At 31.6% G+C, this 17920-nt stretch overlaps 1 protein-coding gene across 3 annotated transcripts in view; it reads left to right on the forward strand.

Annotated features, from left to right (window-relative positions):
* The window catches only part of LOC143255654 (uncharacterized), a 56190-nt gene extending 42243 nt beyond the window's left edge, over positions 1-13947 (forward strand). For all 3 annotated transcript variants that reach the window (XM_076511653.1, XM_076511655.1, XM_076511654.1), the window contains one exon: positions 11628-13947. In XM_076511653.1, the coding sequence (XP_076367768.1) occupies positions 11628-11798 (171 nt within the window). In that variant the 3' untranslated portion in view covers positions 11799-13947. The remainder of the gene's footprint in view (positions 1-11627) is intronic.
* The last annotated feature ends 3973 nt before the right edge of the window (positions 13948-17920 follow it).

Consider the following 17920-nt stretch of genomic DNA (forward strand, 5'->3'; position numbering starts at 1 on the left):
ATCTGTTTATGTCTTTACACATGTAATCAAATCACTAACTTGTCTTCTACATCCACTCAGTATTAATTGTCATCATTATATGGATGGTTACAGAATTCTCACTCATTGTTATCTTACACTGAAATGTCCTACCAGTTAGTTTTTTATCTAGGCTAGGATTTTCACAACTCCAAGTTTCAGCTTATGCCCCTTCACTATTTCATGTATCTAAGATTTTGCATTAACACTTTATTAGGAAGTCTTCACCAGTCTCTTACGGCTTCCAATATGATGACTTGTCTTCGTACACAGAACAGCTAGTTTACTCCTGAAGTTTTACTTTTCTATTTGAGAGATTTGCATGCTACTAACACTTGGAAACACTTACTTAAATTTCACATGAATTTCTGCTACTGTATGATGATGTATCATGCAGCAAAACCTTCCACCAATAGGAGTGTTACACATCTGCTACTACAAATACATTAACACATGAAAATCCTAAATTTCTTGGCACATTCATGGTAAAGTGTTTATTTTGCTGAAACATGTTGAAGTAATTTACTTTGTAGTGTCATCATTTCAACATGAATTCACAGGTTAACTTGAATTTTTTTCTTTTGATGGAAGTACAAATATCACTCAGCTACCAACACTTTAGGAAGTTATTTGTCTGTTGGCATCATGACAGCCATTACTTATTGTGAAAGATGCTGATCATATTGCAAAATACAAAATATAGTGATTACTTTGTCCATTGTGTGGTGGGATCCATGTTACTACCTGGGTCCTTTTCTTCTGTCTATGTCACAAATTTCCTTTACAGGTTTTTCAACCTGAAGTTGAGGAGAACTAAATGGAGCAACTTTTTCCACCCTGTATACTTCTCTACTTACTGGATTTCTCTCATCTTTTCCTGTCTTATTATCTTCTTTCTTCTCCCAGCCTGTTATTGCCACACCTGGCATTTCTTTCAGGTTTGAATGCTCTCCTGCTGTTTTATGTTTCATCCTTCTTTCCTTACCAGGTAACATTTGGATCTTATTTTTCTAAGAATACTTTTTCTCCTTTAACATTTAACTGACAGGACTTAATGTTTAAATGTAATTTCCTGCATCCTAACATGTCAACATATATTATTTTGAAGTAATTCATTATTTTTTAACCTGTACTCTAAGGACTATAATGTTTCATCATAGTTCATCTTTCCTTCACATGCACACTTAGAAATTGATGATTAGTAATAATTACTTATTCATAACCATATAAACATAGATGTTAATGTTTAGTTCAGCTAGTTGATCTTTTACATGTAACCCATGGTTGTTGATAATTCTTTCTAGTTTATTTTTCCTTAATATGTCCACATAGAAGGTAATGTTTAAATTTGGTTTATTACTTCTTCACATGTATTCATGGTAGATAATGCAGTCTCAGTTTATTGTACCCTGTCATGTATACATACCTATTAACATTTTCATAATGGGCATCATTTAATATACATCAGGAGGTTTTAGTTAGATACATTAAATATTTAATTAAACTATTTTCTTATCATGGTATATGAATAAACTTAGCAAAAAAATGTAGCTAATAATCCAGATTTTAACATCATGCAAATTTAAGCTCTAAATTTGGTAAAGCAGTATTAAAAAAAATTCTCAGTTTCCCCAAGTGTGAGAATTGTGGCATCAGATGTCACTTTTTTTTAAATTTATTTACCACTCCTCTGAGAAGTAAGACATTTAACATAAAATACTCATTATAAAGCTGTCATTGCTGAAGAAAATAATATTTATAGCATTCAATCTCATTTGGTTGCAGAGCCTTAAAATAGGAAATCAGATTCAACCTGCCACACCCACCTTTTTTATGTGCTTTTCATACATGCCTCCATCATTTTTGTAGATTAGGGCTGGATATCTACTTTTTAATGTATCATTAGAAGATAATGCTGACACGTAGTTGTTAATGTGTAACATGTTGCACATGAACTGTAATATTTTGTCATAATAAATTACTTCTTAGTATATACACATTGTAGGTAATGTTTCATCCTGGTTTTTTTCTGTTTCAAATGTCCACATAGACTATAATGAATTATATTTGGTTAATTATTACTTCTTATACCATGAGAAGAGAGAGAGTTTAAGTAATAATTTATTTCATACCAGGTCAACCATAGTCAAAGTTTAACAGTGTGTATAGAAGATAAGTAATCAGCCATAGTTCTGGGTTTATTCTGTTTGAATGTTTTCATAACCTGTTTGGTTCTGTAAGCAATACACATTGTTGCAGGCTTTCTTCTCAACATGACTCATTGGTTCCTCACCCACTGGTCTTCTATTGTTCTGCTTTCTCATTGCTCCTACTTCTTGTGTTGCCTTGCCACTCCTTTTTGCTAGGTTCTATTCTTGTCTTTTGTGCCTTGCTCCTTAGCCAAGGCTGTATGTGCCCTCAGGCTGGTCTACTTTCATCTTTGTTATTATACATGAACCTCCTCTTAACCTCTCTCTTCTTTGAAAGGCCATTTCTCAGTTTCTGGGATTTAAACGGTCTGTTTGATGGTCCCTTACAGGCTATTGAAACCCTGTTTCTATTCCTCCATCTCCTTGAATCCCAGCTCTGACCTCCCCTTCCCAACTTTTCACCACTTTTTATCCACCCTCACATATTACTTCTTTCTTAGCATTTGACATTCTTTTATCATTATATATGGGATTGTCCAGGCAACCTCTTAGGTCATTTATCTGTTCTTTTGTCTCACTCTTGTCACCCTTCTACTTTTTCCATGTGAAAGTATATGGGACATACTTATTACCTAGATTTAATTGTCACTATTCCATTTTGACTTGCAATACATTGTAACATCTTCCTCCTCTTTCACCTAGAATGTCAGTTTTATAAAGATTTGCAGATTTTCTAGTTTTTCTTCATCATCTTGGTCATTTTCTTTAACTTATATAAATCCAGTTTAAAAATATGGGGTGATGAGGGCAGCCTATGCTACTGAGATGTTTTACAAATAAAATGTTTAATATATAACTGCAATGCAATTTTTTTATTGGATGCTCTCCATAACATATTCCACTTCACAAGTGCTGTGTTGTGCAGCTTTGGCTGCCTCCCTCATGCCCATGTAAAGACAGCTATTGTCAGGTAGTGTTGAAATAGAATCTGTCAAAATTAATCTAACATCAAAAATTTCCAAAACGTGATCTGTAGTTCCTCCCTTTTCTTATTTTGACATATTTATTGCATATGTCAACCCATATATTCTAAAATGAACTATGAAACTTGAATGAAAACAGTGTTGGATTTATTTTATCATTGATCTGAAAGCTGAAAATTTTCAAGTTTAGGCAAGAACTTGATTGGTTTTGTGTAGGTAATAATTGTATTACCTACACAAAATTATTAATTAATTTAGTGAAAACAAAAAGGAAATATAAATACATTGTGCCCCAAACATACTTAAAATTGCTCTAAGAACAGCTAATTTTCACAAATTTCTGGGGTAGATTGTGGCATCCCCTAAACCCATGGCTGAATCTACTCCCATGACATTCTTGTAGTCAACTGTTTGGGATCTGGTAGTTTTTTATTTTTTGCCATCAGCATCCCTGTTTTTCAGAATTGTTGTTCTGTAATCTGTATGTCTTTTGTATCTCAGGTTATAGAGTATCCTACATCTCTCTCTTTTCCAAACATCACAGTTTCCTTTCTTCTCTGCTCCTCTTTCATTCCTTCCTTTCAACTGCTCTCCTTCCTACTTCTTGCCTGATTGAATTATTATGGTTATTCTCAATGCTCTTACATGAAGCCCCATCAAACCTCTAGATGTTTTGCTTTTCCTAAACACAAGTCCTATTCTTACTCTCCATTTATAGTTGTATATGTATCTGTGCCCTTGATTCTTCTTCTTCTCTCATTACCACTCTTGTCCTCTCATTAGTCCTGGCCAGCCATCTTCCCTCACCCCTTCTTATTTTATGCCAGTAAAACTGGTCACTTTTTCTTCTGCAGTTTCTCTTTTGGTGTTATTTCTGTTATGAACAAACATTCTTATCCAACTCAGCTGCTCACTATTTTGTCACACTTTTTATCCTTGTGGCCTCTCTCAGTATCCTTTTCTGAGATGCCTCATTTACCTCTGTCCTCTCTTTTAACCCTGTTATGAATTGGATTTGCCGACTCATATGTCTTGTATATTTCCTTTTAATAGTTGATGCTTGTATGCTCTCCTAAGTCTCCTTTCTTCATCTTTTCCACCTTTCTTCAGGTTGCATGTGGACTACCTCACATTCATCTTACCTTAAATTCTACCATCTGACTGTCTCATCTCCAGTAACATACAGACATTTACTGTGTCCTCACCAATTATGCTTACAGAGTTATCGATATTTCTTAATGCTCCACTGTAATGTATTACTGATTAACCCTGTTCCCACAGCTGTCAATTGGCCTGTAGAGTCTGATGACTGATTGGTGATTTTATACATATCTTTACATTGTGCCCACGATAGTGCCTTCCTCCTGCAACTGGCATGGGTTCTCAGTGTCAGATGATTGAGGAGTTATTCATGGTTAAGTTTTACAGGTGCCCTTCTTCCACATAATGACACATAGAGACTGATGGTTAAGGAGGTGAGTACACTTGTTGCAATTTAAATGTGCCCAAACCTTACTACACATATTGGTTTCTGACAGTTTGTGTACACTCTTGGATGGTCATGTACCTATTCTGCCTGTTCTTAAAACACCATTCAAGCTACTCATTGCTTCTTATTCTTCATTTGGGCAAAGAGCATAACCTGACTGAAATGCAGTCATCTCTCGTGGGTGTGCCCACACCACATAATGTTACACCCCGTAGGCTTCCTTCTGGCACTTTCAAAATTGAGGATCAGATAGGTAATTTCTGAACCAGTCCCCTCACCACTATTGTGTGGGGTTCTAGTTGTTATGTGTATGTAGAGGTTAGCCATTGTATTGGTAGTTGACATTTTTATTAACTAAAAATGTAGTTATGATCTATACTTACTTTCAACATCTTCTTGCCCTTCTTCCCCACTTTCCTGGTACACTTCTATTGATTGCCTTATTAATGAATGTTGATTGTTGCATATGAATGAAGAGTGAACATTTGCACTAGTGTTGTGTAACTTTGCTAATGGTGAAGGGATTTGTTGCATTATCATGCAGTAGCACAAATTCACGTTTTCACATGAAATTTAAAGGAGAGTTTGACAGGGCTGATGGCATGCAAATCTTTAATGCAGAATAATGAGACTTCAAGAAAAAAATAACTGTTCTGTATAGAGAGTTAAGTATCTAACAGATATACATTTTTGGTTGAGGAAGATGTTAACTTCACAATTCCTAAAGGTTTGAATGTAAATAATTCTTCACTTGCCAAACACATCCCTTATTTGGGAATGATGATTTATATTTAACTGCAATTACCATGGATTATGATTTACTTCGGATCTTGCTCCATGGTGATTTGTAATTTATCTCAATATTCTTACAGTGACTTACTTGTGAGTTTCTTTTTGTAGGTTCCTCTTTTCTTTTACCTATGGATCTGGATTTTTTGTCCAGCGTCACTTTCTTAGGGTATGATGATGTCTTGGGAAACTGTAATCTTTAGTATCTGTAGTCTCAGATATTTTATTCTCACATTTTTCTGTTGGAGATATGGTCTGTTCCATATAAATGTCAAGAGTTCCTGCACTTGTTCCACCCCTTGGTGTGGATTCATGTACATGGTGAGGTGACCTCCCAGGGAAGATTCTGTTCTTTCAGTTTACATCCTTTGGATTTCAGCTCTGCACCAGGGCTTCCTGCACTTCCCCAGTTCAGAGCTTATACACAAAGTCTCATGAACCTTCTTTGGACCCCTGACATTTGCAGATATCTTTACTGTATGCTTTGAAACTTCATTCCTTACCAAAGTATCCCACCTGGGATTGTGTTTTCTTTCTCAGTAGGACATACTTTCCTCCTTTCTGTCAAAATTTGATTGTGACTGCTATTTTCAATAAAACCTAAATTATGACATGAAAGCACAGCCTATGTTTGATTTCTCAATGCTTGCACAATGAATGTGGTGAAGTGAGATGGAAAAGTGATAATGTCATGCAATGCATAAAGGTCATTTGGAAAATTTTTATAGTGTTTTGTTGACAGCACAAGTTCAACTCAACAAAGGAAAACTTTCAGTATTTCAGATAAAGTACCCATTTGAAATTAATCTTAGATTTATAAATGTAAAAACTTGATTGTGTGCATGGAAAATAATACATAATGCTGAATTTTAGAGTAATTAAGTTTGTGTTAAGTTCTTTAAAAGGAAGGTATTGCTTATTAATGTATTTAGAATTTTTAAATTTGAGAATGGATGTTTGGAATTTCTAACAGGTAAATGTGAACACGCATGCACACGTGTTATTATATGAATATAATTATTATTCTATCCCTATGTGAGTTATATGAGTATTTTAAGTCATATTTGTACTAATAGATTTAGTTTTATTTTATACTTGTGCTCTGAAGTTGTAGTCACTGAAAAAACATTTTGAATTTCATTTCAATTGTGAATATCTTTTTTTATGATAAGTCGAAAGAGAAAAAAACAGCTTAAAGGTTTTCTTAAGCTTATTTGGTACTGTAAGGATATTTTTTGTTTTTAAGGTTTGTCTCAAATCATTTGATGTATGTGTACATGAAATTTGCATCATTTATAACATCAGTTTTCAACCAGTAATCTATGAGTACCACTGCTTGTTTGGCACAACCACCATGCCAGTCTAATGGATTTCACAAAACCAGTCCAGTGTAATAAAAGACATTAATGTGTAAATTCTAATGCTTTTTGTTGTATTTATGTTTTAGTGGACCTTGACTTAGAAGGATTTGTGAGACCTAGCAACTAGTGATCCAGGCTGTGGATCACAAGATCTATGGTTCAAATTTGTGAACACATGCTGTGCTTTCAGATATAGAACTGTAAATGTGACAGTTAATCCTGTTCTTCCTTTAAGAACTGTCAAACATGTAGTAGGTGCTGTTGACTCATTGGCCCTCCCTCTGCTTAACAGTTCTAAATTAAGGATAACTATGCCTGAGTGTTAGGGTTCCTTATCTATATGATTGAAAGTGGGAAAATTATCAACTTTGCAATATGTAACTATGTTACTGAAATATGAAAGGAAAATCATACTTTCATCAATAATTTCATTCAGAAATTACCAATAAATATGTTAAGTTTTATACACAAGAAACTTTATACAGAAGAATTTAAAAAAGTAAAAACTTTGTTAACCATTTTGCAAGGGATCAGAGTTCAAAGGCCATGCCATTGCATTTGTTGACTTGCATTCAAAATTTTATTGAACTGCTATTTTATGAATTTATGTCAATAAGTTAAGAATCAAAGTGTGGATTAATATATATGAAAAATTGGCTCGTTTGGGTTGAGAAAATATTTTACGTAGACAAGCGAACAACGTTTTGACCTTTTCGGTCATCATCAGGTTCACAAAGAAAGAAAGAGGTAACTGACCGGAAGCTGACCACATGTTTGGAAGGGATTGTGTAACTGAGTGTTGGAATGTAGAGGGCGTTGTTAGATGTTTGAATATATAATTTTATATTATTTATTTTATTATATTTAATATAGGTATAAAGGTGTTCCTTTGTATTGGTTTATTTTGGGTTTAAGTTGTTGTATAAGTAAGGCTTCTTTAATTTTGCATTTGTTTATCTTTGTTTCTTTATTTAGTATTTGAGTGTTTTCTTTGCTTATGTTGTGTTTATTTGACTTGCAGTGTTCAAAAACGTGTGAAGGTGACTTTTTATATTCTTTGAATCTGGTTTCCCTTTTTCTACTTGTTTCTCCAATATAGAAGTCGTGGCAGTTATCACATTGTATTTTATAAATAATGTTGGTTTGGTGTTTGTCAGTGTAGTTTTTACATAGTATAGACCTCAGTTTTGTGCCTGGTTTTTGAATAAATTTGGTATTTAATTTCTTAAATAATTAATTAGTTAATTTCTTAATTTAAAAATAAATATTAAGAGAACAAATTTAAATATAGATAGTGAGGCACATGGTATGTTGAATGCAGCACTGTTTAAAATTAGATACTTGTGATGTCAAAATACTATGTCTATAATTCCATACAAATTAGGAACTCAAATTACTAATATTGCCAAGCTAGAATATAAGATAAGAACCTCGTATCTTTTTTTCCTTCTGAAATATGGCTTATGTACTGAATCAAACATTGTGGCCTTGTTCAGCTCTTTCCATTTTTTGAAATGGCCCCTTATATACTCTCACTACAGTATATGATATTTGAATAACCAATCAACAACTTGGAATGTTTCCAGAGTGGTTTTCACAGCCATTTTAATCTTCAATAAAGTTACCACATTCTTTTGATCCAAGTTTTCAAGGAGGTAGGTTGAGTCTTTAGTCTGCTTGAAGTTTCATACTTTTTAAAATCTAAATATATCTTAGTTACTAAGCTTAATAAAGCTTGAGAAGAGATAATTATCTGCTTTACTTCTTGATTTATTGTTCCAAAGTTTAAGAAAAATAAGTTTAATAATTTATTTCTAAATAGTAATGATTTATATACATATATATAATGTATAATGAATGAAATGTGACTGTGTATTACACAATACTAGTCCATTAAAACACAGAAAAGATGGAAGGCTAAAGGTCAATTTTATATTACTGGATAAGTGACCTGAGTGGTGTGCATTGCATCAGTGCAAGTTATATAATGTTAGGTATGCATGAGTGGAAGGTCAGTGTAATAAGAAATAATAAATATATATGTTCATATATAGCATTATCACACTATATATTTATATTTTCCTATTATAATATGTAATTATTATGGCATGGTAAAAGCATAATTTTTATTTATTTCCTAAATTTTTTGTAATACTTATGAGGTTGGTTAAATGACAGACCACATATAGTGAGAATATAAAAAATAACGTAAAATATAGAAGTCTTAAAGAAAACAAATGTCTGAAATGTAGTTTGGAGGTTTCAGAGATTAGGCAAATGATATTTGAGATTTTTGGAATGAAGAAGAGGTTTTTAATCATAACATGAAATCACTCTGCACTCAGACTTGTAATGAAACAGAATCTAGTTTCACAAACAAATCTTTAGTAAAAATATTTCATACAAAAGTTATAGTGCAAATACTTAATATGTGCAAATGTGTAGACAAACTCATGTATATTATCATATGTATCAAGCCTATTGCAGAAGGGTGAAGATCATTCTGTTTATTCCATTCATAGTAATTTATATACTTGGAAACAATGTTACAAAGGAAGTTACTCATTGTCTTTACAAGTGATCTAAATATATTTCTTTTTATTCCATATTTGATTTCAAAGTCCTAAGGTTTAATAACTGAACATTATTACAGAGATTTCATGATAGGTATGAAAATCATATTGACTCCTGTGGATGAAAGAAATATGAAATAAGATTAGCACAAAGGATTATTTGCACTGTGTAAGAATGATTTGCATATGTTAATAATGTAACAGTTTACAGCAGAGTTGTGCCATGCAATGGGCAGTAAATTTAGCTTAAAATACATTTGTTTTGTAATGCTTCCATGTGTAGCTTGTGGCTCAAGGAACATATGTGAGTGTGTTTGTCACATTCCATTTTGAGGAAAAATAACCATCCCATGAGATTGTTTAGTGAAATAGAACCAAAGGCATGTTTTCAATTTTGTGAAAGCTGCACAAATGCATATATGCCAGCTGTCAATAATTTTCGGCTGAAAGACTAAAGGTACGATTACTATCAAACAGCAAGCTTCATAACTCGTGGGTTACTCATAGTGCACCTGTAGCTTTAAAGAACGTACTAGAACTTTTTTTTTTTTTTTAATGGCAGTAGGGTAGGATTCACGGACCACTAAGTGTGTAATATGCCATGCTAGTCACTAGGCCATGCTCAACCTGAGTTGGAGTGAGAAGACACAACATTTTGCAGGTTGAAGTCTTCAGTGTTCTCTTTGAAAGCATAAAAACTTCACAACAGAGTATTCAAGAAAGCAGCATCTTCCAAAACCACACCAAAAACTGATCAGTAGGGCTGTCATTTGAAAAGTGGTGGGTATAGTTTTGAAAGAGAATTCTTCAACACAAAAAATCTTTGCAATAAAGCTGGGATTATTCTTGGTATTATTAACAGGATAGTAAACAAGGATTTAAAGTTGAAGAATGCTCATGAACTAAATGCTCACATGCTTACAGCTACACTTTGAAATTACTTTCTGGTTTCACGAAATCCTATTTAGCCACATCACTGATCATGCTCCCTGAAGTAATTGCAGTGGATATTCATGCTTTAAGTGTGTTTAACTTAATATACCTTATGTTTACATGTGTAGCAAAGAGTATGTGTAATATTTGGTTTAAACTTTATATTGCTATCCTTAAAAGAAGATTTTTGTAATGGAATTGATGTATTGGGTAACAGTATGGAAAACGATAATCAGAACAATTACAGTTAGTTGTGGGAGAAGTAGTTTCATTGGCAGTACTTTACATTCTTGTAAAGTGTGATTGATATCTGTTTTAATGTGTTTCACACAAACTATAACTCAAACAAATTATTCGTATTTATATCTGCATTAAAGCAAGTGTAACTTCACATGCAGTCAAAGAAAATGTAAGGTCAGTTATAAATTTTCAAAAACATACTCTCAAATGCCAGTAATTTGATGTTTGTAGACAGGACATACAACCTCAGAAGTATGTTATAAATTAAATATTTCTTAAATGAACACAGTTATTCATAAGGAAAGGAACTTAGTTTTTCTTAATTATAAAAGCAACAGCTTTTAACTTTGTAAGTTAATAAATCAAAACTGCTTTTGGAAATTAATTTAGTTTTGATGCTGTGTTTATGAATAAGTTATGAAGAGAAATAAAGAAGTATTATTTCTAAAGTAGACAAAAATATTTTTGTCTTCCTACAGATCTATTTATTTTGGTAATGTACTTACTGTACATATAAAATGTATTAATTTGCAAATAGTTGCAGCTTTGCAACTAACTTTTTTTATGGGTATTTTGTTCAGTTTCATTTCTTTTTCTTATTTCTATGAAAGTAAATGTCTAAGTTCCCAAAACTAGAAGTTGTATGAAGAGTGTGATTTAAAAAAAAAGCATCTTCAGATTGGCATACTGCTTCATTACATTGGTGAGTAACAATTATATACTTTTGAATGATTCATTCAACCTTTGAAATGTTGCCCTTAGTTATGGGCAGCTCTGTTAGGTAACATTATTTTCCTTAACAGTTATCCATAAACTGTGAAAGTAAGCTGGATTTATCTCATTCAAAATGTATTAAAGAACATTGTTATTCTTAAAGTTTATGTAGTTAAATGGTAATAACAGAAAATATCTAAATAAAATAGTTTGTCTATTGTGGTTACATACTATGTTAAAGCAAAAGATTATAGTTGTTCTTTAATTTCTGTTAACTTACAGATAATTTATTTTCCATGAAATTTTCCTGTTTTCATAAATGGAGAGAATACTTTTTTATTTTAATATATTGATTTCTTCTCTCTTGATTTTATTAGGAAACCAAGGAAGCAAAGATCTGTGATAGTAATACTGGAAATAATTCTCCAGGATATAAAGCTAACAATACAGAAGTGGTGTCTGTTGATGTACATGTGAGCAGAGTCAATAGCAACAGCAATCTTAGAAAGTATTCATTAATTTGTCCAAGTCCTCTTGAAGTTGCTTAGTGATTATTTGTAATTTCAAATTTTTTTTGTAGTCTTAATAATTGATTGTCCAAATATTCCAAAATAAAATTACTGTAGCAGTATTACAAGTAAATGGTAAAATTAAATCCACACATATTTCTTTGAATTAAAAGTGTTCATTTGACACTTATTTAACTACTTGCTACATATTGAATATTTTGTTAAAAGGAATTTCTATTTTTATGTTAATGTAGCTGTATTTGCCTACACGTACCAATGAAAGAAGCTGTTTATGGTAAAGTAATTGCAATTTTTGTGAGTTATAACAATGCCACTGTTAGTTCTGAATGCTAATTTTTGTAGGCTTAAAGAAAGTCAGTCTACAAACAGGTTTCAGTATTAGAAACTGTGATAAAGTGAAAATCATTTACAGTTCTAAGCCTTCATTATTTTAAGAACCAATTGGATGTTATTTGTTGTTAGCCAAGAAAGGTGTATATACTGAAGAATGTTTATTTTTTATATTAAAAACATTTTAATCGTCTAGTGTGTTACAGAGAATGTAAGCATGTAATTGTAATTTTTTAAGCTTGATATAAACTTCAGTGGTTTATGTAATGCAAGAGAAACAGCTGTTTTACTATAAGTAATCTGTAGTCAATAGAAATACAAATCACTATTTCGAGGTAAGGTGTCTTTTTTTTTTTTTTCCTAAGCACCAGACAAAGTAAAAAGGTTGGAGAATATACATTAGTATGATAAGTCTGCATAAGGCCACCAGAATTATTTACAGTAAAGAAGCTAGGTTTTGTTTGGGTTTTTTTCTCAAAAAGAGAGTGTAATATGAAGGTTCTTAATAATATGTTTGCACTTATAAAATTCTCTAATTTCACATTTCTCTTAATAGATTTCTCACCATATTATTGTTCACCATAACAAAGCTTCATATTTTAGGATTAGATTATAAATTCACATGGCAATATAGCTTATCAACTTTATTTATTTTTTTTTGTAGTATTTATTTTTGTGTATCAATAAATTAAAACAAAGTTAGATATTCATTAAGTGAAAATCATCTATAGAAGTTGTATGACACATTAGATTTGGTTGTCAGTGATATGGTTAACTTTTTCTTCTGTTTTTTTTTTATAAAGGAATGATTATCTTACATAACATATATGATTACAAAATTAAATGGCCATATTTAGCATACTTATATACAGTCTTAAGTTATGATTTGAGTGGTTTTTTTTTTATTATTATGGTCTTAGCTTATTATTTTCAAACAGTATATAGATTGATTTAAGTGTCTGTATGTGGCAGAGTTTTGAGGTGACTTTTTTGTTATGCACACTACAGAAGTCTTCCAAACTGTAATTGTAGTTTCCTGGAGATTCTTTTATTTGACAGCTACTTTTGTAGCTATGTGGATTGTACAATATGGTTGTGGTACTCCCATCTATAATTTTGTGAAAATTATGTTTATTCATCAAGTGTCTTCAGAATTGTATGGTTTATTGTGCTAATAACTCTGAGCTATTTAAATAAGCTTACAAACTGATTTTTATATTTTACTTCATTTAAAGAATAACTGCATGGTTTATAGTCACTTGATTTTATTGCTAACATCTGTGATAAATTTAGCATGAGTACTGTAGAAACTTTTTGAATGAATTTTGTTTTTAATACATACATATAAGAATTTTGGAATGTGTGTCTTCCAAACTATGAAGATTATTTTTGTACCAGTCCATCAACTATGTGCACCTTTAATTGATGACTTTCAAGCTGCTTGGTTTATTTTTTATAGTGTTTTGTGTGTGTACATTTCTCTGGTGCTTTCAGAAAGAGAGTATTTTTCCATGTGTTTTTTACATTTTTGTTTGATGGATTATTCAATTCATGACATTTTTCTACACATTTTAGTAAATTAAAAATGTTTTTGTTATAAATGCTTCTTTTTCTAAGTAAACATAAAATAAACAACAATTTTTCACAACAAACTTAGTATAAGGCATCAATGGAATTCTTTGTAACCAGCATTATGCAGGAAAATGTAAAATTTGATGTGAATAATTAATTTACCAAAGGTTGTGTATTCATTATTATAACCACCTGTGCTTTTGCTGTGAAAAATGGGTTTTTGAAGCAAACTATTTTGGAAATAAAATTTCTCAATTTCCAAGAATGCTAAGCCTCCTTCAGTAGGTTTCTTGATTATTGGTCTTTCAGAGTAACTAAGACCTAATGGTTTAACCTATTCACTTTGGCTAGGAGGTTTATATCCCAGTGCACTAAGAAATATATTCCAACTACAGTAAAAGGGTTATGCTGTAGACTTCATGATTATCATGAAAATATTGTAAAGCATGAACTATTGAAATGCACATTAAGTCTTAATACTGTATTAATGTAGTAATTTATGATTTGTCACAGTTTATTCAACTTTGGTTAGTGTATTTTTTGTTTTTGAGTCTACAGAAACAGTACGATATTTGAGGATAAACCAGGTGTTATTGATTTTGTACCTTCAATTAACATTGTGTGGAGATTGTTAAGGTAACTTCAGGTAAACAAGTTTGTTTTGTATTGTTGATGTGCCTGCATTTCCTGCAAATACCTTTTGTTGTATTTGGAGAAAAGTTAAAAAAGCTCAAAGAGTAAATCGAAAACTAGCAAATAATAGGAAGACATTCTAGTGTTTTATTGTTTAAGGGAAATGCACATAAGGTGTCTTGCTCAATGCATGATATGGGGCATAAAGTGAACATTTCTACTTTTATACAGGTTATTCCAAGTGCTTTCTATCTTCATAATTCTATAAAGATTGTATTAATTATTTTTAATGATTTTTTTGAATAATTAAGTTTTTGTAGCAGTTTAGATACCTGTATGTATATTTAAAACTGTGTATCTGTGTGCAAAAAATAAAATATATATAAAAAAGTGTTTAGCTTCTGTAAATATATTGCTTGCAAGAGAAAGTTGCTTATGAGTGGGTGAAGGTCAGATAGTGTTACTTACTTGAAGCCTTATGATAATAGTGTAGCTGTAACAACCAAGACATAATGTCATTTTTAACTGGGTTCGCGTCCAAGTTGCGCCAAACATGCTCGCCCTTTCAGCCGTGGGGGCGTTATAATGTACGGTCAATCCCACTATTCGTTGGTAAAAGAGTAGCCCAAGAGCTGGCGGTGGGTGGTGATGACTAGCTGCCTTCCCTCTAGTCTTACACTACTAAATTAGGGACGGCTAGCACAGATAGCCCTCGAGTAGCTTTGTGCGAAATTCACAAACGAACTTGTTACAAAAAGCTTTTCAATAAACAACAAAAATTAAAGATTCCGCTAAGTTTTGTGAAGATAGAGATAGTGAAAAAAATACAAATAGCTTTTCGAACACATTTATAAAAAGTATGTTAAAGATAATGGAAAAAATCAACTGTCTGTACTTGTAGGAAATACTATATTTGCAAAAACTAATAAATTAGATTTGTTTAAAAGATATGATGAGTGAAATAATTTTAAAATAATATAGATTTTAATTCGGTATGGTATTTAAATGTGAATGAAAGAATTGGTAAAGTTATGAAGTTAAAATGTAATTTCCTTTTTAACATTAATAATCCCTTAGTTGGTAATAAAAATGAAAAACCTTACAAAAGTTGCTGTTTTTGAATTAAGCACAAAGCTATGGGCTATCTGTGCCCTGCCCACCACGGGTATCGAAACCCCGTTTTTAGTGGTCCGTAGACATACTGCTGAACCACTGCGGGACAACAAAAATTAATATGTATAATATTAATATTAATGAAATAACTTAAACCATTAAAATCATTGATAAAACACATCTCCAGGTAGTGACAAAATACAATACATAATGCTTAATAATTGAAGCAATAAATGTGTATTGAAATTCTGTAGACATCTCTAATTTGTCTATAAAATCTGGTTATATTCCTATTTTATGTTGAAATTGTGTTTGGCTAGGCCCGGCATGGCCTAGGGTGTAAGGCGTGCGACTCGTAATCCGAAGGTCGCGGGTTCGCGCCCCCGTCGCGCTAAACATGCTCGCCCTCCCAGCCGTAGGGGTGTATAATGTGACGGTCAATCCCACTATTCGTTGGTAAAAGAGTAGCCCAAGAGTTTGGCGGTGGGTGGTGATGACTAGCTGCCTTCCCTCTAGTCTTACACTGCTAAATTAGGGACGGCTAGCACAGATAGCCCTCGAGTAGCTTTGTGCGAAATTCGAAACCAAACAAACAGTGTTTGGCTAGCCGTTTAAAATTTTAGAAGAAAAATCATCAATGATGGATTTCTTGAAAATAATATATTGTTAAATCTTTATCAAACATGTTCAAGGAAAACCACCAAATAAGAGACAATCTTGTTAAACTAAAAGAATCTATTGTAAATAGTCTTAACTGTAAAAGTCTCAGTGGAACGGTTACCAGACATCGAAAAAACTTTTGGCAAAATCTGGTAAAATGGTTTAATTTATCAATTAATTTATGATTCTAACGTATCCTATCTTATAACAAGATGCTTATGAAATTTTGTTAAAAACATGAAAAATAAGATTAAATAGTATTTGCTCGTATTCATATGTACCTGTAATATATCACCTCTAACTACAGCTAATACAAGTACTATCAATGTTGCGCTATATGCAAATAACATATACTAGATAACTAATTATGCAGTACAAATAATTTTAGAAAAATTTAGACTTTTTATCATTTATAGCCTGAATAAATTTACAATTATGATGCCGTTCATGGAGAATATATTTAAATTATATATAAAACAAAATCTATTATATTTTATAGAATGAATGATATTCCTAAAATAAGTATAAATGAAATTAAAAAGGTTAAGTTACAAATATGTGACACTAATGTAGAAATTGTTGCAAATGTGAAATATTTTGGTAGTATATTTGACAAGAAATTGACATGGAAAAACTTGTTAATTCCTTAGTTTAGAAGAGATGAACAATATTAAACTATATATGGAACATTGTCAGTAAATATAGTGGATGTGCTATTAAAACTATAATAAAAATATATAAAGTATTTATAAGAGCACTATTTGAATGTGCTTGTAGTTCATGATTAAGCATTAATATGAATAATTTAAAGATTTTACAAACTATTCTGAGAATTGCTACCAAATCAGAATATACTATAAACGGTTTTAAGTATTTAACCCTTTCAGTTCCAGTAATTGTTTTACACGAATATTTCTTTATCATTATTGAAAGAAATATTTAAGTATTTAATACAAAGGTATTACAACAAAAATAAGAAATTCTTGTTAAATTAGTATAAAAATCAATTTTAGAAGATTTAAAAAATATAAATCGCCTTTCAGTCTCTATTATTATGAATTTTAGATACGTATACAAGTTTATAACTTTTATATATCAGTTTGTATTATTCGAAATCTGTAAACGTTCCTGGTCAAATGTGTGGTTTTCTGAATAATAGATGTTAATCACACTTATTGCTTCCTAGGCCTATAACACAATAACAATAGGTAACCAATAATATTATTACAACTGTCTCTCAGCGCTTCGAATTTTATGCACCAATCACGCGATTTTCTAGAATTTTCAGCAATGATCTAATGCGTTCTCATAAACAAAGTCGTTGAGTATCACTTTTAAGAATTCTCTACAAGTTTCAAGAATAGGTGGGACTTGCGCAATACACAGTCAAGAATATACGTCACATGTAAAAAAGAAAACTATACAGAAATAAGCTTAACCACTGAAAAAAAAAACGTACAACGGTAAATTCGTTACAGTAGAATAAACACTCGACGCCAGTCAGCATGCGTATTAGTATTTCCACCTTTTCTGTCGATACTAACACAGACTGCTTGAAGTTTCCTACAAATTCACTTACTTCCATAGCAACACAGTTATTTTTAAACACTACTTAATTTATATTCAACTGAACTTAAATTGTTGCTGAAATAATTTTTTGATACCAATATGAAAAAGAACATTAATAACAACAAAATCCGATCACAACACAACCTTTATGGAAAAAGATTCCCATTTGAGCACTAATCTTAGTGAAGTTTCTGTCAGAATGTCTATTCACAGAGCAAGTCACAAGAGTACAACCTTAGGTGATAATAAAGTTACGTATTCTT

Source organism: Tachypleus tridentatus, chromosome 7 (assembly GCF_004210375.1).
Source record: "Tachypleus tridentatus isolate NWPU-2018 chromosome 7, ASM421037v1, whole genome shotgun sequence".
NCBI classification, from domain to species: Eukaryota; Metazoa; Arthropoda; class Merostomata; order Xiphosura; family Limulidae; genus Tachypleus; species Tachypleus tridentatus.